Consider the following 25,176-nt stretch of genomic DNA (forward strand, 5'->3'; position numbering starts at 1 on the left):
GAAATTATGGATAATTTATTTTATAGGTTTTAGACAAAGGTAGCAATGAAATGAAATACATAACCCCTCAAAAATCACAGGGTTTGGTGAGTGATGCAAGTATATATTATTGAAAGCAGAGATTGGTAAGATATGGCCCTCCCAAATCTAGCCATCTGCCTGGCTTGTAAGCTAAGAAAAGTTTTAAATTTTTTAAAATGATGTGCAAGAATTGAAGAGTAGTATTTCATGACATATGAAAATGGTATGAAATTTAAATAAAGTTTGATTGGAAGACGACCACACCCACAAACTAAAATGATTCATTTGCATATTAGTTTTGGTTGCCTTTAAGCCATAACAGCACAACTGAGTAGCTGTGACTAAGACAGAATTACCTGAAAAGTCTAAAATATTTAGTAACTCTTCACACACAAAATTTGATGACCACTGCTCTTAAGAGAAAACAAGGCCTACTTGAACAAATTAGATATTATTGACTACTGCTTCTAAGTCTGAATTCCTACAAGGTGTAGCTGATTTCATGATAGTGTCCTTAAAAATGTTCAATACCATCTAGAAATGTTTTTTTCTATATTCCTTTGACCACTCTCTTGTATACTTTCAGTGAATACTGACACTTTATTTTTGCTGTTCCCACCCTTATATCCACTCATTTAAATCCTATTTCAAAACCCAGCTCTTCTCTGTCAGCCCACATAGATCCTTAACTCCTTTGAATATTTTCTCTATTCATTTTTACCACTCAAGTTGCTTTTGTCTAAGTAAACTGTCTTATAGCTAAGAAAATCTGGACAAGTTTTCTTCACATTTCTATTTTACTCTGCTTGAGGTAAAACATGCCCTTCCTTTTGTTCTTCACCCTTTTTCCTTACCCATCCTCACTCACTGCTAACATGGTGTTGGCAACACAGAGAGTAAAGGAGTGTTTCTTAACATAAGCCAAGAAAACCATGTTATTCTAAAAAGAGATGAACGGAACAGAATGGTAAAAGACTAAATATGATGCATCTTTTGTCAGAGGCTGTCTTCATGCAGAGCACACGATGGATCTGGTTACCACACAGATCTCTAACATGAACCTTGCACTTGCAGAGCTGCTGATCACTCTACCCTCCTAAGAGGATACAGAGGTGAGAAAACAAGTTAGCAAGACACATCTTAATTACTCTTGGGATTCAGCTGCAATGGCCTGGAAGAACTCCTCAAACCAGAAACCACAGATTTCTTGGTTTCAACTGAGAAGCTTCAGGATGTTTAAAGTTCGGGAGCAGGTTGGAGTTTTACTTTTTTCTGACATTTTTGAAACTAAAGAAGGGAAATCTTGGAGTGTTTATAGGGCTACAAACCAAAAACTTTGTGTGAGGACCTGTGTTTTCTAAAATACATTAAATTCTATGATATACCAATTTAATCTGTTCCTTCTATCACTGAGGGTCCTTTAAAGACAAAAAAAAAGTAAGAATTTATCTGTTAGTAAATGTAATACACATAATAAGAAACTCCAGTAAAGATCAAGAACCATTGTTAGCAAGAGAATAAGGAATAGACAAGTTTATGGATGATGGGAGAGAATCACATATTTGCTGAGATTGGCACTTCCAGGAAGCAATTTTTAAAAAAAATTCTATCAGAGAGAAACCTCTCCTAAAATAGGAAGAGAGTAAAGTGAATATTCATGGAACTTAATTGTCACTGTTTTTGAGAGCTAAATACCAAAAAGAAGGGAAGCAACTTGATCTTCAGACTCTTCAATGAATCACATAATGAAATTTTAAAGGGGGTTTTATGGCAGAAAGATTTTCTCAAGTGGGTGTAGGAACATCTGTGAGTAACAATAGGTAACCCTTGAATTGAGGACCCTAACTTACAAGGTGAAGCATAAAATGGAATGACAACAACAGCGTAGAGAAGGAGGAGCAACTGTACTTATGACAGTGATGGAGCAAGTTTTTAGTGAGTGAAAAAGCACTTAACAAGGTCACAAAAATTATTACCTAATGCTGTTCCTGGAGTCTCAGAACTATGAATAACAGGTGCAAAGCCTGTAGCTGGAATTAGCCAAAAGCAATAACACGAACATGAGAACATTTAAGCACACAGAGCAAGTCTTCATCTTTCTTTCAAAACATTTGTTCAAATAACATTTTTTAAATGAGAGGAGGTAGGGTCTTTTTTTGAAGATTTGGTCAAATTGGAGCTAAGAATAATTCACTGCAGAAGGTAGTCACAAGCTTGGAACTCTGCTACACATCCTAGTATGGGCAACATGAGGCTTTCTATGTTTGATTTTCTGATTCTAACTGAAAAGGAACTTTGGAAAATCTGTTCAGGTAGTAGATATGAAAATAAACATATGGAAGCAACCTGTCCTATATCCTGGAGTTTAAAACAATACTATTTTCATGTACGTGTGGCTACAATAAGTAGATCATGTGTTTAAGTACAAAGAAATAAAAAACCACAAGTGACTAAGTCAATCTTGATGTAACCACCTGCTTAAAGAAAGTCATCCAGGAAGCAGCTGCTAACCATACCTTATGCCTTGACTTGGGGGTACAAGTTACTTCCCACTAGGGGCAGTGCTTTGGGACCTCACTGGGGAAGGCAGCTAGCGCTCACCCCTCAAACCATGGAATAACACATTTACCCGGTTTGGTCTGAGGTACTTCAGGGCTTGAGGTGGTTTTAGGTCTGGGACGTGGACGACGTGTTCGTTGTGATGCTTTTGGAGCTGAAGGAATAAACTTGAGATTAGTCTACTGCAGATAGTTTCAGAAATAAGACTCTAGATTTTCTAAATATACTTCCTTGATATTGAAGACATTTTAAAAAAAATACTGAGATATTTTCTCCTATTTTGTTAATTGTTTTAAATATTGAAGATTGAGAGATTAAACTCACACATAAAATTAAGTCAAGGAGTCTCAGAAATCTAACTTCAAAATAAGGTAAGGTCAGGAGCCAAGTTTGAGGAGGTAGGTTCACATTAAATAATTTAAATATGCCACAGAACCCTTGTACCATGTGAACTGTTGTGCTTGAGTTGGTCTAGGGAAGACAGAGGCAACACCAATTGTGCTTAAAATCAGTTTTAAAAGTGAGCACTGTTTAAACAAATGTACATGAGAAAAATTCAATTAAGATTTATGGTATACAGATATTTGGACTTAGGTCTATGCATAGCCTTTGAAAATATTTTAAAAATTTTTAAAACTCTTAAGAGGAAAGAAAAGTGGAAGAGTATAGGGTGACTCGATGATCTGATGATAAGATGATGAGGATGAGGATGAGGATGAGGATGAGGATGCTAGATGGGTTGAAAAGAAACAGGGGCAAACTGTTGAACACAGAATACCATTACCTAATGTTGTTTCTGGAGCCTTGGTTCTAAGAGTGACAGGTTCAAGCACTGTAGGACGCGCTGGCCAAAAATAAGAGGTCAAAAAGATTTTAAAAACTTATTTGATTACTAATTTCAGAAGTCAAATTTGAAGCACTAGAAGTGAGAAAAGAGATTCTTGCTACAATTTAAATAAAAAGGAAGAGAAATGCCTGTTTTTTGCAAAGATGGCCAAACCATGTTTAAGTGCCTATTAATCTCATAAGAGAGCTGCGCAAACTTTTTCACATTTATATAATAAATACTTTATATAACCACTGGAAAAAGTGGTTTTTTAGTCCATTAGTACTTCCACACTAGCTGAGATCAGTGTCTAACACTGAAATTATTATGGATACAAAAACGAGTTTCTATGTTTTCAAGCATAATAATCAATGCATAACTTAATGGACTGTGCTGTTCAAAATTTCAAAGTGATCCTTGATTCAATAAAAGAAAAAATCTTAAACTCAGAGAGAGGAGAAAGTGAGTCTACCCCAAAATGGAGCCTGTCATTGGAACTCTCAAGACTTAGACATATTTTAAAATTAAACAATTTACTAAAAATGTCATTACTTGAAATAAATAATATGCTGATCCACTGGTCACACAAATCCTAGCATAATAAAAACAGCGAAAAGAAACATGGCATTTCTACAAGTTATGAGGGATAAGTGAAAATAAGGAATATTCGTGTTTGAATTGAAGCTTAAAATAATCAATATCTTTAAACAAATGCACATGATAACAAGACACGATGCTCAGCAGTTACATGGTAGTGTGAGGCCCTAAAATTAGCTCATGCACAGGTCTCTTAAATTCCACAAATATCTTGATACAGAGGTTAGCATAATCTCAAAATAAAGACGGTTATGGAATGACAACCGAGGATGATGGAATGGTCTTAAGATGCATAAGAATCTGTGGTTACAACAGCATGACAATGAACAAGAAAAGCGCTTATGGGAAGGACAAGACATTCTCATTACCCATGATTTCTGGAGCTTCAGTTTTAAGAGTACCAGGTTCAAGATCTGTAATAAGAACTAATCAAAGGCAATGAAATAAACAGTTGTGAAAAGTTAGCAAATGAAACCTTACCAGTGTAATAATGCATTGATAGATACACAGCAATTTATTTTTTTCTGAAATTAAGTACTTATCACTTCAGGATTTGGTCACTTCATAGCTAGGTAAACACTTTTGTGAGCTAGTCATAGCCTACCCACTCTCATACCTATCTCAAGAAAGCCAACACGATAGTCTCCTGGGTCTCTAAGTATCTAATTTCAACTTTTGTAGAAGACTGTTAAGAAACTTGTTTAAACACTTTACCAAGCACATACTTGTAAGTATAAACATACACTTAGAGGTGTAAGTATAAAGATATACTTATAAGAATACTCATAAGTATTCTGGCTTTTAAGTAAATAGCATAGCCATATGGACATAAAAACAATAAATAGCCTTTATGTTTAAAAGATGGCACAGCCAGAGTAAGGCAGTGAAGCATCCTCATCTCACTGAGAAATCATTTTTGGAAACAGGCCATGACCTTCTTTGAGGCGACGGAACTCAACAAATCAGGATAAGAAATATCCACTCAGTGCATGGTGCCCCGTTGAGCAGCTCCTCCTGTTCTAATCACAAAAATGCAGTTTCCCGTGTAGATGAGAGAGATTTCGAGAGCGATCACTGATATTTCTGGAGTCAGATTTCACCTTCTGAGTCAGACCTTCAAAGAATTTCTTAAGCTGCCTTTCTGGACTCTTAGAAATTCAGCAATATCAGTCCTACCTCGAAGCAGGACCTTCCTTGTTCCAGGAAGCCTGTGCCGTTGGGTTGGCCTCTAGTCCTCCTTATTTCTGCTTCTATTCATTAACTCCCACTCCTGTCCTTCACTACCATTTCTCTAAGTTCACAGATATTCCTAATTCATGCCAAAAAGACAAAACCAAAAACCAAGCTTGATTTGCACAGATTGCTTTGGCTCAATCATTAAATGTTTCATACCGGGGCAGGACTTGCCTGACTACACTGCAGATAGAAAAATAAACACAGGCCACCTACTTCTGTGATACCTTCACAGCCATAGGTGTGCTGTGGGGAGATGGACGGTACTCGATATTTGTTTCTTGAAATAACAAAGTTTGGTTCTATTTAAGATGCTTTGTTCTTAATAGAAGAATAAGTCAATAAAATACATAATTCAAGAAAAGGTCCTTATGCAGAAAGACAAGGAATTCAGTTCCCCTTGCTCAATCAACAATGGCAGGTGCAACAGATCATTCTGTGTTTTCATCCACGCCAGCCCACACGGGCCATGACTCCCATCACCAGCAACAACCTCAGCCTCTCAAGAGCCACTAAGACTCTCCTTCAACCTAAAATCCACATTTACCCGGTCTGGTTTGAGGTGCTTCAGTAGTCGGTGTGGTTTTAGTTTTGGGACGTGGACGACGGGTTCGCTTTGATGTTTTAGGAGCTGAAGAAAGAAAACCTTTAGTTACTATCAAGTCTATTGGAGAGTCGATGCGTAGCATGACACACGGCTCTCAGTTTCTTAAAACTTACTGATTTCCTCATGTTCTAGGAAATTTAATCTTTAATTTGAAACCTGAATCCTTGTAATTGTAAATGTCTTCTTTTACAACTGAAAGTTCAATGGAAATGAGTCATATATAAAACTAAGTTATTAATTTAAGAAGTGAAGAATCATTCATGGTCAAAATCATTGCTAAAACATTATTGTGATGTTAAGAGCAAGCTATAAACTCTGATGGGCTGTTAAATAAGATCCACTTAATTAACTAGTCAATAAAAAACTAAATATCACATTTTTTAAAAGTAGAATATTATGTTCACAAAGAATCTCTGTGATACCATAATATTGAGAGTTACCAGGGTCAAGAGAATTACTTTTTAATCCCAGTTTTAATAGAACACCTTTTAGAAGAACACACAAGAAAACAAAACAATTTCAGATGGTGACATGCATAACAGATGACCTTTGTGAAGCTCATGCAGGGCTCTCTTCAAAACAAGGGGTAACTTGTTTTAAGAGTCAGACTAATTGAGACTTTAGGATGAAGAGTGTAAGAGTAATAGAAGATGATGAGATAGTCTTAAGAATTAAAAGAACCTTAGCCATGAGATTGATGGAATGAGTGTGACAATGAAAAGGACTTATTGATGATCACAATGTTTTATTACCTTGCGTTGTCACCCAAGTCTCAGTTCTGACCATAACAGGTTCAAGCACTGCAGTAGGAACTGACCAAAAACATTAAAAATAAACCAAAAGAGACTGTTTTTAATGAAAGAAAACTCAAAATATTTATGTCAGAATAATTTTTACTAATACAGTTTCTAGAACTCCATACTAACTTAAAAACTGTTAAGCTGGAGAGGCGGACAACTGATTTCCTAAAATTTGATCAAAATTCATTAAGGTACTGCTCTCCTCGTTCCTCCTCCTATGATTATCCTATTTCAGCTAATAAGCCAAATTGGGATGTATGGGTATTGCTAAAAACTTTGGAATCATGATGAATCAAATAGGATACCTCTCCACTCTAAACAAAGAAAAGGCATGCATTAATGTGCAAAGAGTTTTTTTGATAGCTACTAGATCAAATCTGAATTGCTTCAATAGGTGCCTAAGGACATTCACCACAAGTGAAATGGACCAACAGAGTCTGTGGACCCATCAAGATCTAGAAAAGCTTGAATAACACCTTAATGTGAGACACCTCTATACTATTATTACAATTAGAATCTCTGCTATGGTTGGCCTCTACTTCTATACCCTCTGATTTTATTATTGTTCATCCTTCCAACTCATCCCTGTACTATGGTGACTTCGAGGCTCCACTCTTTAACTTATCTTCTCCTGCTCCAAATATCTATGTGCCTAGCAAATCTTGATGGTAATTCCCAAAACTCAATCATGTATTTTCATGAATGCTATCTAATATCATAGTTTACCTTACATCTAACGGGAAGGCTTTTTTCCTCAACTGACTTGCAGGTTTGAGGAATAAAACATGTTTCCCATGTCTGATGTATATAGCCTCCAAGTGTACTAATAAGAACAGGGGTATACTGAAGATAAGTTTTTAATTTATATAAATGTTGACGTGAACTGAATAGATTTTCTAAAGTAGTTTTATTCTTGAGAGTTAAATGGAAGTAAAGAAAATGCACAGCGACAAAGAATTGAATACCTCATTCAATGGCCACACAAGTCTCCCTTTCTACAGTCCTGCCTTCTCTACACTGGGAACTGCTGCTTAACAGAGCTGTATTTTCATTCTTCTGAGGCACCCTGGTTACTACTCACAATAGCAGTTACTGCTCTTGAGACCCTGCTGGGTTAGACTGCTGGGACTCTACACCAGGAACATGTTTACCTGGTTTGTAATCAGGTGCTTCAGGAATTGGGGTGGTTTTTGGTCTGGGGCGTGGACGATGTGTCCGCTGTGATGTTTTAGAAGCTGAGGGAAGAAATTCTTGGGTTATTAGAGAACTATATCGTTTATGGTTGGACACTATAGGAAGTCAAACATGATCACACACTTTCTACTACTGTTTAGAGTTGACCTTTAGTTTGAGATTTTTATTATATATACATAATTTTTTTCTTTCATCATAGGACATTTTTTTAAAGATAAAAATCCCTTTTTAATTCAAGAAATAAAAATTAGTTATTATAATCAAAGTCTGCAAGGCAGCTTGACTGGGCAACAAAGAGGCTAAAACACTGTTATTAATGGACAATAAATCATCATACTAGGGACCTCCCCGGTGGTAGAGTGGGTTGAATGCAGCACTGTGAAGCAGCCTCTGCAGAGCGGGTTCGATTCCCTGGCGGCCAGGGAGATTCCCACATGGCATGGCAGACCTCTCCTGTCGTGCCCCCTGCCCCCCTCAGCAGTGCTTTCAGTCTGTCTGCCTATTCTATTCCCTGCTCTGTCTCTGGTGAATCTGCTCACCCTCCCATGCCTCTGGCCTGTACCCCAGCTCTTGTATAAAAAAAAAAAAGTCAATCTTTAAAAAAAATAGTCATACTAAATCTGAGATTTATAACCTTTCAATCCATGCCACATTTTCTACATAATAAAACCAGGACATGCATTACCTAAATAGAAACACAAGAAAATACTACGCAAATAGAAAAAAAAAAAATGGTAGAAATGTAGCTGTATAATGAAGAGTCCTGAGCCTGTGATAACCGTGAAAGGCTTTATCTGTCTGAATAAGCGGTAGAGTCCCATGGAATGTTTGAAAACCAGTGTTACCACAAACTGTTTAAACAGGACACAATTTCAGTAAGTCACATGACGAATAAATTCCTAAAGTGGATTCATGCATGAAAATTTCCCTTAAAAGCAACAGTAATTTAAGAGTTAGCAGAATTTCAATAAGAATGTAAATGAACATTTACCAAGAATGAAACTTTCATCACAAAAAGCAAGAGGAAACTCTGGGTTTGATAATAATCAGGGTAAAGTTTGTTGAAAACAAGTGTATCATTACCTAAGGTTGTCTCTGGGGCCTCGGGTCTAAGAGTGACAGGTTCAAGGACTGTAGCAGGAACTGACCAAAAAATAATAAAGCCAAAGAGAATTTAAAATATATGAAGTGATACAACACCCAACAAGTCTTACTTGTATACTAGTCCTTGAAAAGAAACAGAGAAAAAAATTATTAAGAGTGTTTGACTAATTATTATAGAATTGGTCCAAACTATAGTCATTAGGCTAAGTTTTAGATTTAATCTTTTAAGCATTTGGAGTATCTTTTAAAAAATCAACATTAAATTCTCCTGGTTTTTAACACATATTAACATTATGGAAAAATCTGTGCTGGAAAAAATTTTTATGCATTTACCTAACTTAGACAGTTGTTTTAAAATCTCAAACCTGTACTTAAGTAAACATGGATAATAGGACCTTACAATTTGTTTACTTGAATTGAATATATTGGCGATGCTAAGTAAGTTTTAAGATCTGACTTGAATCTGATAAGAACTATACTAAATGCATAGTTTCAAAGATGATTCTCACACAGAAAGAATAAGGTATTCATCTCATCCAGTGGTAATGTCCTTGATCCCTCGACAGAAGAGACATTACTGATGAGGCTTATGGCCTCATATTTGGAATAAGAACTTGACATTGAGTTGGGTCCCCACTGGGACAGGCTACTAGGGCTCTCCTTAAACCAAGAAAACACACATTTACCTAGTTTGCTGTGAGGTACTTGAGGGCTTGCTGTGGTTTTAGGTCTGGGACGTGGACGACGAGTTCTTTGTGACACTTTAGTAGCTAAAGAAAGAAAAGTCTTGTGTTACTCTAGCTCCTGGGGTTCTGGGAACTGAGGAAACATTTTTCTAAGACCTGTTAGATTTTGGAAAGTTCCAGGAAACTGTCTTTGTAGTTTTAAATTTTCACTATGTATACCAAAGTGTCTTCTTTTTATCACTGCGCGTGCTTTTCAGGCAAAGTCATATATGCTAAGCTGCTCATTCCATACATGAAAATTAGCACTTGTAATTACTCACAGAAATTCCACACTCGGTGAAAAATGATAAAGAAGGAGAGCTTGACTCTGGGGCAAGGAAAGAGCAACTTGGACACAGTAAAGAAGCAGCTGATACTTTAAAACTTCATAATATGGTAATTCTCCATTTGTAAGATTAGCAATAAAACACATCATTACTCAAAGCACTAACAGAGAAACAAACATACCATGCAAATAGTTTAAATATCTAGAAACTGAGATATGCAGAGAAGCAAAAGAGAAGCTATTATTGCCGGTCAGTTGAGATTAAAAATAGATCCCATTTGCTTTAAACTCAGCTTTAACAGAGAACACCATCCACCAAAGCATAAGATAGTTAACGTGAAACTTCGAACGTGCCAGATGGCAGTGAATGTTTTTAACTAAGCTCATGCCTGCTCTCGTAAAAACAACAGGGAACTGGTTTTTAAGAGGCTGCAGTATCTTTAAATGAAGGAAGTGATTGCAGGGCAACAGAGGATCATGGTGGTCATAGGGATGAAGACTGAATGGGCTTTACAATGAACAGCAAAAGCACTCAGCAAATGGCAAAGGATCTTTACCTACTGTTGTCCCAGAGGTCTTGGTTGTAAAAGTAACAGGTTCAAGATCTGTAACAGGAACTGAAGTAACAAAAAAATATATAAAATGCTATGACATTTACTTCAAAATGAACCTTGCCAGTGTTTTATGGCTTCGAGATTATTTTTTAGAAAATTTCTGCATGAAGGGTGTTGTGGACCAGATTGTCTCCCCAAAATTTTTATGTTAAGCCCTACTGCCCAATGTGACTAGACTCAAAAGTAGGGCCTTTACACAGATACTCCCGCAATGTATGAAGTAGACTCAGGCGTGACTCTCCTAAGAAAAGGCAATTTGTCCTTGCCTGTCCAACTCTCCTAAGTTACAGAATGCAACTGAGTGACATCAGAGTGCAACAAACTTAACAATGAGCAGAAAAAGTTTGCTGAAGGTCAAAAAGTGGCATTACCCAATGCTGTCCCTGGAGCCTCTTTTATAGGAGTAACAGGTTCAACGACTGTAGCAGGAACTGACCAAAAATAGTATAAAATAAAAGGTTAAACATTTATACAATCTCAGGACATTAACTTTACCAAGTAGTTATGTGGCTAGAGTACAAGGCAAATACTATTAATCTCTGAGCATAGGAATACGGTATCTCTGTCGTTGGGTACCAATGTATTGCATAGGATGGATTGCTTTGTATTTAGTAATACGCTTGTGGAGTGCCTTGAAGTTTCTCACTCTTTAGGAAGTCTAAGTAACGTACCAAAGTAGCACATATCCATAGCGCTGAAAACTCATCTTTTGAAAGAGAACAGGAGCTTTACCCAGCAGGGTACTTAAGAGAGCAAGACAAAGGGCAGTTTTTGACTGGTCCTAAGGGGTGAATTTAGCTGCAGCAGCCTCACAGAAATGACCCCATTGGCACTGAGAAGTTGACAGCTTCCATCAGCCAGAGAAGCCTCTGCTTCTTCTCAATGTCCACATCTTGCCTTTCTGTACTTCTTCCTCTCCCTGTCTCCCAAACACCCAAATATAAAGCGATTTCAACTCAATTCCTCTCTAATTATTCTGCCCCACCCTGCTTGTTTCTCTAAGCCAGGGGTTGCAAAATACAGTCCATAGACCAAATCTTGTCCATGGTTTATTTTCATTTAGTCCTTGAGAGCTAAGAATGATTATTTCATCATTTTTAAGTGTTTGTAGAAAAAGAAAAAAAACATGCAACAGACTACATGGTGCACTGAGCCTTAGCCAATTACTATCTTGCCCTTCATAGAAGATATTGGGCAACTCCTGCCTTAGATCTTATTATGACTTACACAACTGTTAAAGTTACCGAGAAATAATTTGCTATTTGCCCAAACATACATTCATTCTGCAGCTGTTCTAGTCCTCTATACAGATTCAATATTTAAAGGATATTAAAACTGAATGATACATCAAGTAAATACACATTTAGAAAGAAGGCTCTATTTCACAAAGCAAAAGGAATTCGACTGACATAAGACCTCCCTCTCCAACAGTGTCCTCATCGCCTGCTCTGGAGTGGGAGCAGCTGCTGACCCTGACTTGTCCCTTTACTTTCTCTGAACCCACAGTATGACCTGCCAGATTTCTCAACCAGACTCTGTGCATTTACCCAGATCAGTCTGAGGGGCTCCAGGACTTGGTGTGGGTTTAGGCTTGGGACGTGGATGAATAGTTCGCTGAGGTACCTTGGGAGCTAACGGAATAAAAGCTTAGGTTAGCAGTGTGTTTGTAGGATAGCATTATATTTGGTTTAATTTCTTGTGTTTCAGAATATTTTTCTCTTGGTTTAATTTCTTGTGTTTCAGAATATTTTTCTCTTGAGTTTAAAATATTTGCCCCTATTGATAACTGTCTCTTTATTATCATCTGAATTACTCTGAGAAACAAAAATCACACAGAAACATAAATTGAAGGTGATTTCAAGGAGATTCTGTCAGGGATTTCTGGATTAAAAAAATACAGAACCTTGCTTAGTTAGGGTGGGGCTAGGTAATTTCACACTTATGATGGTTGTTTATAATTTAAATCAACTAGCATTGGGTATTTTAACTATCTTACTCCTACTGGAAAAAAGACTAATTATATAAAATGGATAAATGAAATCAAAATCATGTAGATAGTAAAAATATGGGGCTTTAGATCCACAGAAGAGCTGGGTGGCACCACAGTAGCTAGGACAATTCAAACAGCTTACATCAAGGATATACACCCTTCCTGCCAACCCTCATGAATCATTTCTCAAATTCAGTAATAAAGAATGTGATTATAAGGTAATATAAAGGTGAGATACCATAAATTCAAATGAACTACATTGCAGGTATGCATACTAAATTAAATTCATCTTTGGCTTTTTTAAAACAAGTAGTTTTACAGACAATTATAAATCAGAGACATCCTGCAGGGGAGGAGGAGGGAGAGGGATCAGAGGGAGGGAGGGAGGAGCACAGGGGACTGAGGTGACGGTGCAAGGGTGCATTGGGGAAGGAAATTCTATGGGGACTACACCTGAGGGGGAGGGAGAAGCAAATATTGTTTAAAAATGAACAATGATGTAAAAAATAAAAAGTAATAATAAAAAAGACAAAAAATAAAACAAGTTGTTCTAATATTTTTCAATATTCAGAAGTAATTGAATGATCACAGAAGATGATGCATAAGTCTGTAAAGTAGGAGAAAATGGATTAAGATGGTGATGAAATGGATTTGAAATGAGCAGGAGAAGCAGATGCTGATGATATAGGGTGTCATTACCTACTGTCATCCCTGGAGCCTCGGTTCTAAGAATAACTGGTTCAAAGACTGTGGCAGGAACTGATCAAAAGTAATAAAAGAAACCAAAAAGAATTTCATGAATGCATGAAATGCCAGACAATTCACCTTACCAATAAAAACAATGCTTCTATGGTGTCTAACAGGTAGGAGGGAAGGGAGAGGGAAAATGGATTATACAAAGGCTTTAATGTCAAGAGGCATTAAAGTCAAGTATGGGGATGGGACAGTGGAGGGAATGGGATCTGGGGGTAACCCTAGGGCCTGTCGACCACAAATACAACAAATATCCAAATGGACACTGACACTATACTCACTAAGAGACCAAGTCCTTAGTGAAAAGAGTGGCATTTAATATAAGGTGAAGAACAACATCTCAGTTTGTGGTCTCATATTAGACGGCTCACATTCAGTTCTAAGAACAGAAAAAACATGATCCTATGCAGAACAAGGATCACTGAAGTCTAGTGGATCAAATTTAAGCTCTTGAGTAGACATCCCAGTTCTCCTTTAATTCATCCTATGGGACCATTCAAAAGAACAAGGGCCTCCCCGGTGGTGCAGGGGTTGAGCGCTGGGTTGCGAAGCTGCCTGCAGCCTCTGCAGCGCTGGCTCAATCCCCAGCTGTCGGGCGAGGGTCCTACATGGCGCGCAGACCTCTCCTGCTGCCCACTGCTCCCCTCAGCAGTGTATTTCGTCAGTCTGCCTTTTCTACTCCCTGCTCTGGCTCTGGTGAATTCTCTCACCCTCCCCCACTTCTGACTGTACCCAGTGCTTCTATAAATAAATAAATAAAATGTTAAAAAAAAAAAAAAAAGGAGAACAATAGGTCACCCTCTGTCTGGGATGTTAGCTTCAACATGTGCCCTGCTTGTCAGCCAATGTTCCATTATCCCGCCAATCATCCAGATTCTGTACTGATTTCTACCTAATTATCTTGGATCTTTTTCTGCTTCAAATATTTACTGCGTTCCTACCATGGAGCATTTATACCATTTGAGATCATATTTTACCTTTGCATCAATGTGCTTACTGTCTTGTTATTTTCTACCTGTTCATGCAGGAACAACTTTTCTTTTTTTTTCTTTTTTTCTTTTTTTTTACAATAGTACATACTGATTGCAAACTAAAATATACCTCCTACTTCAGATGTGCTAACATGGGTATAGAGAAGGGATTAATAAGTGTAGTCACCTTGAATTGATTATGTTGGTTTAAAACTTGACTTAAAGTTTTATCTTTAAGACTGAATAGAATAAACTAGTAAGAAAACTGAATAAACTCATTGATAGAGACCATTCCCAACATAGGAAATACAAGAGCCTTAGATATATCTCAGCATCTCCTAACTAATACCTTTCATGCTTAAAGATCTGTAAGCACACATCCTGACTATATGCATGGAATGTAGGATCCCAACTGGGATAGACTGCTTGTATTCTTTAAAGCAGAAACCACATATTTACCCAGTTTGGTCTGAGATAATTCTGGATGGGGCGTGGTTTTAGGTTTGGGACGTGGGCGACGGGGTTTCTTTGTTGTTGTTGTCATCGTTGTTTGAGCTACAAGAAGAAAATTATGATTAATGTGGTGCTGATCGCTCCATAAACTCTGGATAGGATGCAACAGCATGGCTTTAAGCTTTCTAAAACTTGCCAGCCTTTTGTCAGTGGACATAACTACTTTGGTTTGAATTTTCTCCTTTATTATATTAATAGGTCTTTCATAATTGAGAGTTCTCCAGAGATAAAAATTAGATACACAAGTAAGTTTCAGAAATGAAGATTAGGAAATATTCCTTTCTTAAAAATGTCCCTAATTCAAAAACTGGCACAAGTCACTGTTAAGCTATAGTAGTTATGTGAGAGTTTTAAACTACCCTTAACATTCACTTACAATTTTAAATTGTTAGACTTGGACAAATTTTCTACTTGATAATTTACTAGAATAAGTATACAAAAACTTGCTGAAACATAAACAAGTCATAAAAATTATGTAGAACTTGGAAAATAGAAAGTAAGATGCTTAAAGAAATTTCATGGCATAATTGATACTGTACTGGTGGTCTAAATACAGGGTAGAAAAGGAATCATATTAGGACATCAGATGTAAGAAACAGTATTGTTTAAACAGAGACTGAAATTGACATGACTCAATTTCAAGTTGAGATAGAGAGAGAGAGCTCCTTTGGAAAAAGTCCATGCAGATGTCTGTTAAAAAGAAAACCTTAGTATTTAAATATTGAATATTGTGATAAGATGATGACAAGTGATGTCATCATCATCTAGATAGCACCACAAATAAGCAAGTACATGGTGAAGAACCCAAAGGGCTCATTACCTATATATGTCCCAGGAATAACAGGTTGAAAGTCTGTAGCAAGAAATGATCAAAAGTAATTTAAAAATTAAATGTTAAACACATGAAAAAAGTCAAACTCTTTAAAATAAGTATCACCAGCCTAAGTATTGGTTCTATAGCTAAAAAGAAAAATTTAAATTCTGAGGTGAGGGTACAAAGATAATTGTTTTGATGAAATAGTTATATCGTTAGTATCTCCACATAATCTCCTTATCTCTACATCTTGCTGTTTTTATATTATCTGATGATACAATAGACAACTCCACTTAAAAGACTCTTTGGTCATCTGTTGATAACAAGTAGAATAAGCAGTAACATGAAAAGAATGTGAAAGTATAATTTATAACACTACAGATTGGAAAACAATGATAGGTATAATTCTTGATATATTGAAGTAGATACTGGAATGAATAGCTAAATCAGACAATGCTGTTTTTTGTTGAGAGTCCACTCTGGAAAAAGACCAAGATCCCTGCCAAACAAAGGCACATAAAAGAGCAAGATAGAGAGTCATTCAGTGCATCTCTGTTAGCAGGACAGAAAGGCCTGATTCAGGTTGGCTAGGAGATTGTACTGTGGCCAGTGGCTCAGATCCAGTCATTGAAGTCAGGCATCCCAAAGTAGCACCAATGGTCAAAATTTTGACCACCAGCTGAGTGAGCCTGCCTTCTTCCCAAGTAGCCTGGACTTCCAATTCCCATCTTCACAGCTCTATTTATGCTATTCCTGCCTCTCCTTCCAACCAATCTACCATACAAATTTCCAGGTCCACATTACACTTGTCAGCCCATGTATCTTTCAGTTCTCTAAGAGCCAACTCTTTTCCAAATAGTTTCATCTCAATAAATATTTACTTTTGTTTACATTCCTTTATATCTATTTATGAACAGTTTCCCACACAAGAGCTACCCTCCTCAACCAAGATGTCATTTATTAATTCTAAACTATTCAGCATAGATGCTGACAAACCACTTCATTAAATATGTGACTAACTGAACTAAGTATGCTAGCTAACTAAGTTTTTTCTGAGCTAGAATCAAGGAGAATAATGTAATTGTCCAGAGAAGTAAAATACACAGGCACCACAAAGGAAGCTGAGCAATGTGACCAAGTTCCAGGTATTGACCAGAGTGCAATGCAGGAACATTCTCTGACTTGGGCTTCATCCTTAAGAGTCACAGGTATTATTAGGTGGAAGTTAAACTACTGCCCCAGAATCATATCTGCTAGGGTTCCACAGGCACCAGGAACTATATATTTACCTAGTTTGCTCTGAGGTGCCTCTGGGCTCGGCGTGGTTTTAGGTTTGGGGCGTGGACGACGTGTTCTTGTTCGTTGTGATGTTTTTGGTGCTGAAGAAAGGAAACTGGTTAATGTTTTCTTATGATTCCAGAAACTACAGAAAGGATTTCACAGAGCTTTAGTTTCTAAACATAGAAACTATGTTAATTTGCAAACTATTTTAGTTTGCTAAAATTCTGTTCTAATTCTAAATAAAATTTTCTAAATTTTGCTTGATTTTCCTGGGTTGTAATTATTTTTGTCATCTATATGAAAAATGTGGCTAGGACCTACTAATAGTTCTTTTGAGAAAAACTGTAACACTTTCATTATCTAAAAACTGTTATTCTTGCTGGTATCAGATTCTCAAAGAGGACTCTGATCCAAAGGAAGCCAGAATAACAACAGCATGTTCATGTCACATCAGAGAGGGACTCAGGCTCACGAATGTTGGGAAGATTGTACTTAGAAAATAATTGACTTAATACTCGGCTAACCACTATCACATTATACACATTTCTTAAAATCATTAGTAGACAATAAAATGCCTTGTGTATCTTAAAACAATTTTCTGTTGATGTGCATAGAATTGCAATTGGTATTTATGAGGCACAGACTCCTAGCTGTGTCTTCATCTTTATCACAGAACACTGGGCTGAATCACAAGCTCTAAAGTATACTAATAGTGCTCACTATGGGAGTCAAAGAGCTGCATTAGGTACATATAGGCTTATATTCTAACCAAGTTATCAAGTTATTTTAAACATCTTCAATACATTTGAGATTAAGAATACTTGAATGACATGAGATGATGATGAGAAAATTTTCTGACAGAGAAAACCCAATGACCATGAGAGTGATGGGACAGACTGGACACCATGAGCAGAAAAGACACTTGATTAAAAGCATAAAAGGTCATTACCTAATGTTGTCCAAGGAGCCTCAGTTCTCAGAGTTATAGGTTCAAAGTCTGTGGCAGGAACTGACCAAAAGCAATAATATAAACAAGAGGGATTTAAGAAATATAGAAAAAAAGAAAATTACCTGAAAATAAATATTAACCCCGTATGTTTACAAAGCATTTCTGAACTCTGGAAAAACATTATTTGTTCCCTAATAACTGGCTATACTTTGATGTCCATTTATTTCGCAAATAGACATACCCTTTGCACTTTGCATCCTTACAAGGCCAATAAAAAAGTTTCCTCTGACCCACCCCCAGATTTAATTATCTGATTATATATAGTTACATTGGAAACTTGGCACCAAAAAAAATTTTAGCTATCTGATATTGACCTTAAATTACTCTGACAACTTATTATGAAAGGCTCTGTTAGTATTTGAAAAGATTTCATTACCATTATGAATATGTGACTAAGGATATGGTAGTAGTGAGGGGAATTTTTAAAAAATATTCTTCATCATCCTATTGATTGGAGATCTGTGACAGTTATTATACATAAACTGTATAATAAGTGATACGGTTTCCTAATGTCTCTCTTCATTCACATATCAAAATGGGTAATGGGTTATTCATGTGAACAAAGGTGATTAAGAAAAAAATACATAAAATTAAGATTTTCTTGCCTGAATAAACCGAATTCCTATACATCTATAATATTCTGAAATGATAGTTATGCAGAGATCGACATTTCTTATAATTTGGTTTTAAATTGGTGTGTGCATTTATTTTTCATTAAATATAGAAGGTTAAGTATAACATTAAAAATCTAATCAACAAAACTCTTTAAGCATTACATGGAGACTGCCTTTCCCTAAGACAGTACAGCACAAATTTGGTTGAGCCACATATGAAAGCATCTTCTGAACCAGTGAAAATGTGCGATGCAGAAGGTGGAGGAAGTTAGATCAGGAGGATGAAAACATTCAAAGCTGATTGTCTTCAAACAAAAAAGAGGGGAATCCCTATTTTGTTTGGAATTCAGCATCACAAGATGAGTTTGTCAAGAGAAAAGACCAAGAAGAAATTACTTGATGAGAAAGAGAAAATTATTTTCTCTCCCAATTCCCAACCAGGATTTCCACTGCTTCTCTCCCCTTAGAAGTAGAGATCTCAAAAATTTCCTGGTTAGTGCCTGTGACTCCAGCATCATCAAGTGCAGCAAGCAATCTGAATGTCTCTGAAGGGGATCAAATAAAAACCTTCAGGAATTATAAATTGAGCAGCAGATGTAAGTGTGCCTAATGATGTTAAAAAGGTTTCTGTTGATAATAGTTAACAGTTCTGGAAGTAGGAGAAAAGGTGATAAATGACAATTGTTTACACAAGAGAATACAGATAATGCCAGAGATGAGGGGGCAAGCTCAGAAAAACATTGACCAAGAAGGAAGATACTGTTACCTATGGTGATGGAGGGAGCTTCCGTTTCAAATACAATAGGCTCAAAGACTGCATCATAAAAAAATAAACAGATGTAAGTAATAAAAACAAGAAAGTTCAACTTTTCAGTGCTCACTGACTTTTAAATTCAGAGGATACAAAACCTGCTTTATTCTAAATTTTTGTACATTGCCTTCTTGACTGGCTTATTATGAGAAATTTGTAAATTTCATTATTAGAGTTTTAGACAAGTTGGAAACTTAAGAGAAAATTTTAATGCAAAACATGAATTTTCAGAACTGCTTTAAAATAAATTATTTGGTATGGAGATCACCCAGTTAATAGTTATTATTTAAAAGGCCAACAGGGAACCTAAAATGAGGTAAGTTCCCATTTATCAATTCTTTTCCAGTTGCGCCTATGAAGGAAGAACAGAGTTCTGCCCAGTGATGGCTGCTAAAAACACCTTAAAAAATGTTCCAGAAGGGGGCCTCCCTCATGGCACAGGGGTTAAAGCAAAAGCACTATTAAGCTAGCACCAGCCACTGTGGCATGAGTTTGATCCCCGCCAGGGAGCTACCCCCACATGGAGTAGCAGACCTCTCCTGTCTTGCTGGCTGCTCCCCTCAGCAGTGTATTTCAGTAGATTCACCACCTGTTCTGCTCCCCACTCTGTCTCTGTCTCTCACCACCCCCCACACCTCTGGCATACATCCCAGTTCTTACATGCATACATAAATAAAAATCTTTTAAAAAAGTTCCAGAAAAAAAAATCATACAGAAAAAAAAAAAAACAGACTTCTATTCATTACAAATCTGCATCCAGAAAACAAAACCTAAAAATGCCTTAAGAAAATAGAATCTGTGAGACAGAGGTAAAATATATTAATATACCACACACTGATTTGTTCATTTAGCATTTAAATTATCAGTGTGACTACATTGAGAATAAACAAAATCATATTATTTGGGTTTGTACTGGATATATGGTATGACAAATTGTCAACATTTTCAGCAACATTCTCAAAGAAAAAGCTTAAGTTAAAACACTGGAAATCAAGTTTACCGGATTTAGTTGCTGGCATATCTGGCTTTGCTGTTATTTGGGGTTTAGGATATAAGTGCTTTGGTGGTTTTGAATCTGAAGGAAAAAAGGTGCCATAATTAGTGTCACAGCAGAGCTAATGTGAATGTGAAGATTAATGCTGCTTACACACCATTTCCCTAGTTATAGATCAAGACACTGAAGGTAGTGACTACCAGGCTGGATTTGAGACATATCTGGTCTATGTGTGGTTTCAGGTCTTTTGGGTGGTTTTGATGCTAAAGAAGAAGGGATAGGATTTAGTATAAGGGTCATAGTTGGGACTATCACAATTAAGAACATACATACTTCAGCAGACATGTGATCTAAATTCAGTGACTATACAACAATATTAATTCCTGGAGTATGGAAAGGGTGGGAAATATATCAATTTCTACTGCTTTTCCCAGTTGGAAAAATCTTCAGAAAATGAAGTACAAGAAATGAGGGCTATTTTCTATACCAGTAATTTTAAAAATAACAAGTATGATAGTTCTATTTTGTAATAGGTTTCTCCAGTACAAAAAGAGTAAAGTAGAATTTTAAACTTGCTTAGTGGGGGACCTGAAAACAATCTATAATCACTTAAAATTACACAAAAGAAACAATTTTACATGCTTACTGCCTTCAGGAGTTTTCTAAAGCAAGCAGCTACAGATCTACTGTGAATGCTGAGAAATTACAATACATTTGTAACCAAACAGTTTTAGTACTAAAAAAATCAACATCAGCTTGAGTCTTTTAATGTTTTCCAGTTACAAAGACAATACTGTTTCCTTAGGTCCCTAGACCAACGACAGTGTGTGCCTCTGATTATTCAATCCCTAGAACAATGACAGTGTGTGCCTCTGATTATTCAATCATACTCAAAAACGGTCTTTAGGGAAACAAAAAAAGCTGAAGAAGTCATTATTTCATGCGGTGTTTTAAAGAGAAAGTATTATAGATTGAATGTCCAAAATGACACAAATATAATTACGGAGCTAAAATAAAAATTTGCCATTTGTCAGTTCCAGATCAAGCTTAGAAGCCCTGTCTTCCAAAGAGGAGTGTATTTTCTTAACACCAGGGCACATGATGGATGCAGAGAGTTTCTGGAGAATCAGGAGCTGTGTCCAAGACCACAGACCTTCCCTAAATACACTCACAGGATTCTTCTACAAGCCTTCTATCATCAGGCTCCCCAGACCCAGAGAGAAATGGTTAGGGGACGCACGAAATGAAATTGTGCTGGGAATGACAGAACTATGGTTATGCCCGGTGGAGAGCAGGAAAAGTAGAAGTAACAACCAGTGAAAGCAAATGGAGAGGAAATTACCAACTGTGGGCATTAAGAGCTCCGTTTGTACCGTAGAGGGTTGAAGAGCTACAGAAGCAAAAGACCAAAACCACTAATTATATCAAGAAGTGGCATCTTGAGGCAGGAAACATTACTCCCCAATCTTTACTTAAACTGTACTTTTTCTGAATGTGATTTTCCCCATATACCCCTTTGATATCTGTGAGTTTCCCTGACCTCATCTACTTTGAATATGATCCTTATGTAAGGGCTTTATGGCAGCTTACTTTAATAATCCCCTTAGTGGGTCAGTTTACTGCTGTGTGTATATGTAACAACTACAAATATGAATATATATTCATATAACATGTCTACAGAAAAACAGTGCAAAAGCTTGAACACCAAAACCAACTTCACTGGTTTCTAAAGCCCAGCTACCTAGGCAGAGGGTAGCCACTAAACCTAAACCGGAAGCTGCCATATTCCAGTTTCTACATTAACTGGAACCCTGAACATCACATTTACCAGGTTTGGACTTGGGTACATCTGGGCTAGGTGTGGTTTTAGGACGGGGGCGACGACCTGGTCTTTCGGTCTTTGGTGGAGCTGAAGAAAGAAAATCAGCTAGTTAATACAGGAGTAGGGATGCTAAAAACAGACAGTTGAACTATATATCCCTTAGAAACACATTTATGCCCTTCTATTTTGCAGCATGCTTTCACGCTCAATAAATGAGGTCTTGAATAATTGTTTTGCCTGAGATTTATAAATAACCACTGTTCCAGAGATCTCGTTATTCCATTTAGAGGTGGAAAAATGTCAAAACTTTGCTCCAGCTTAGAGAAGAAAGCATCATAAAAATTTCTAAGGTGTTAGGTTCTGTAGGAATATGAGAAAAGATGCTTTTAAGATGTCATCAGGGATAAAAATTAAAATTTATTTGGCTTACAGTTCAAGGGACATGTTTTTCACTTAGTATTAGAGCAAAGTATGCAACAGAACTTTGAATTCAGGAAAGGCAACTTTTAAAAGATGAAGTATTGTTTATAAAGCTCTAAGATTAAAAACATTTCCTTAGAAGTACACAGAATAAACATGAACAAATGCAATAGTAAGAGCCTGTCAATAAAGATATCAGTGCTCAGGAAAGGAAGAAGCAAAGGCCACTCACTCAGTAGCTGCATTACCTAGTGTTGTTGTTGAGGGTTTGGTTCCCAATGGCCCAGGGTCTAAGACTGCATGAAAAATCAAGAAGGAATCAAAATCCATGAAAAATGATAACATCTATTTAAATACAGAAGATGCTTAATTTTTAATTACTAAGTTTAACAAATATAAGAAGTGAAACTTCTGCCCACATAAGACTCTTTAAAATTTAAAAAGATTATGATTTTAGACAAAATAAAAATGTAGCTAGTCAGCTAAATTTGGAAAGAGAAATGGGGAAAAAAAATGATTCCCTTGTGGAAGATGCGAATGCACTAAAATAAACAGCAGTTTGTGTTATGAAGGAATACATGGGTGACTGGCAAAGATGGTACCAGGAGAACACTTTTTGCACTTTTGAAGAAAAAGGAGCCATAAAGAGTGGGGTTACTCATTCAGCTTCTTCCTTTGAATGGATTTCCTAGTGACACATCAGGATTATTAAATCTGGAGAGAACAAAGCACTTTTCAAGAAAATCTGCAAAGTTTTAAAAGAGAACACCATCCTAAGTGAAAGCACAAACATCTCCTTGGGAAGTCACGGGCCTGTCCTGGAAAAAAAACATGTTAAAACCACCTCAGGATACCTTCCTCAAACATAAGGAGAGAAAATAAAGAAATAGTGTCAATCAAAATCTGTAAGGCTTCCATGGCTGCTTCAGAGCCTCTGCTCAGTCAGGCACAGGCAGAGGGGGTATCTTCTGGCAAAAATGGCTGGAAAAAAGGCTTAAGAAAAATTGAAGCAAGTTAAACAAAGCTAAGGACAAGTTGAACACAGAGGGTATTAAAGAAATTAATTAAAGAAATATCACTAAAGATAACATCATCACCTATTGTTGATGGTGATGGTGGTAGAGTCTGAGGTTCTGGGGCTGCAACAAAAGCAAGTGTTACCAGAGGCAATGCTGAAGAGCGCCGCTGGAGGCGGAAGCTCAGTGTTCTTCACCATAAGGAATGTTCGTTCACTGGCCATCAGGTTCTACTGTCTTAGGACAGTAGCTTAGTTGCCTCACACTGTGCGCCACGTTCTGTTTGTGGAGAATTCTCTCTCCACAACAAGAGAATTCTATTTATTGTTTGTTGGTTTTTAGCTCAATGTCTAATATTCTAAACATTGTGTCTAAAGAAATGCTTGTTTAACGAGAAGTCAGACAGCCTCCCTAAGGTTATTCTGAGCGTCCTTTGAGCTGCCATTTTGTTTCCAGGTAGGACAGTCAAGTTGGTCCAAGGAAGCAGGAAGAGGCAACAGACTTCTGTTTCTGAGTTCTGTCAGTTTTAAGTGATTTTGAGCCTGATCGGACATGGCAATCTTTCAATAAAAACAGGAATTGAACTTATAGGGTTTAAAAGGGGTACACATGCTCATATGATATTCCCCGTATTTATTAGCATCTACTGTTGGGGACCAAAAAATTAGTCCATTTTGGCTAGTAAATATATAGAAGTCAGAAAGCAATCTCAGGTTTCATCGAATGCTGAATAAACTGAATATTTAAGTATTCAGGATAGGTAACAAATCTTCACTTAAGCTGGCATAAATAAATGATCAGGCTGAATGTATTTTGGTTACAATATCTGGTTTTCTAAAGATCATCTAATACATTTTTTATTATTCTACAGGACAAAAGAATTATTTTTCTTTCAAGAATAAGAAAGTAAGTTCAATCCTTGAAACACAAGGGAAAAAATGGAGATTCTTCTACTTTTTTCTTACATAAAGCAAGTATATAGTATGGTGCCCATCAACCGTTTAATAGAACTTAAATAATTTTACCACATACATTTTTTGTGTCAGAGAGATTGATTGGGGAAAAGGGAGGAGGAAGGCAGGGAGGGAAAGAGGAGCCTGGATATCTCAGATTGCATAGGAGAAAGGGAATCCTGGGGTGAGGGGGTGAGGGGAGAGTGTGATGAGTAAATTCTCCAAGCTGTGACTGTTTAAGTCACATGTTGACTATAGGTTAATGATCAGAAAAGAAGTAATTGACCTCCACTTGTCACCTTTTGCATGTCTACTTGCTAAGCAGTCATTATGCCAAATTCTATTGCAGTTCCTTCTCCTTAATATAAACATTGCAGCAGCCTCGCAAATCATAAAATGGGTGCTTCAGAGATGAACTTATCAGAGGCACTAAGAATACATCTCCTCTTTCCGGCTTTTCTCTTTCTCTTCCTTCTTTCCACAAGCATTTTGGGTAATTGATTAGTAGTCATCAATTAACATTTCATGAATTCCCAGACAGAAATACATCTATTTCTTTTTAAAGATGGACCATGCTGGAAAAAAAGAGGATTTTAAAAACTAGTATTTTATGTAAACGTCACAAGAAAGTATAGTATGGCTGTGCTCA

General features: G+C 36.8%; 1 protein-coding gene across 1 annotated transcript in view; it reads right to left on the reverse strand.

Moving 5' to 3' along the window:
- ABI3BP (ABI family member 3 binding protein) overlaps window positions 1-25,176 on the reverse strand; it is a gene marked incomplete at both ends in the record, with an annotated part of 205,924 nt that overhangs the window by 55,545 nt on the left and 125,203 nt on the right. The window contains 22 exon segments of the mRNA XM_084232643.1: window positions 1,998-2,051; window positions 2,645-2,734; window positions 3,365-3,424; window positions 4,372-4,428; window positions 5,784-5,867; window positions 6,596-6,655; window positions 7,795-7,878; window positions 8,921-8,980; window positions 9,628-9,711; window positions 10,510-10,569; window positions 10,938-10,997; window positions 12,114-12,197; window positions 13,256-13,315; window positions 14,740-14,835; window positions 16,897-16,986; window positions 17,838-17,897; window positions 19,278-19,325; window positions 20,323-20,397; window positions 20,517-20,579; window positions 22,145-22,225; window positions 22,807-22,848; window positions 23,656-23,697. Coding sequence (XP_084088769.1) covers window positions 1,998-2,051; window positions 2,645-2,734; window positions 3,365-3,424; window positions 4,372-4,428; window positions 5,784-5,867; window positions 6,596-6,655; window positions 7,795-7,878; window positions 8,921-8,980; window positions 9,628-9,711; window positions 10,510-10,569; window positions 10,938-10,997; window positions 12,114-12,197; window positions 13,256-13,315; window positions 14,740-14,835; window positions 16,897-16,986; window positions 17,838-17,897; window positions 19,278-19,325; window positions 20,323-20,397; window positions 20,517-20,579; window positions 22,145-22,225; window positions 22,807-22,848; window positions 23,656-23,697 — 1,494 coding nt within the window.

The sequence above is a fragment of the Talpa europaea genome, assembly GCF_964194135.1.
Source record: "Talpa europaea genome assembly, chromosome: 4".
Lineage (NCBI taxonomy): Eukaryota > Metazoa > Chordata > Mammalia > Eulipotyphla > Talpidae > Talpa > Talpa europaea.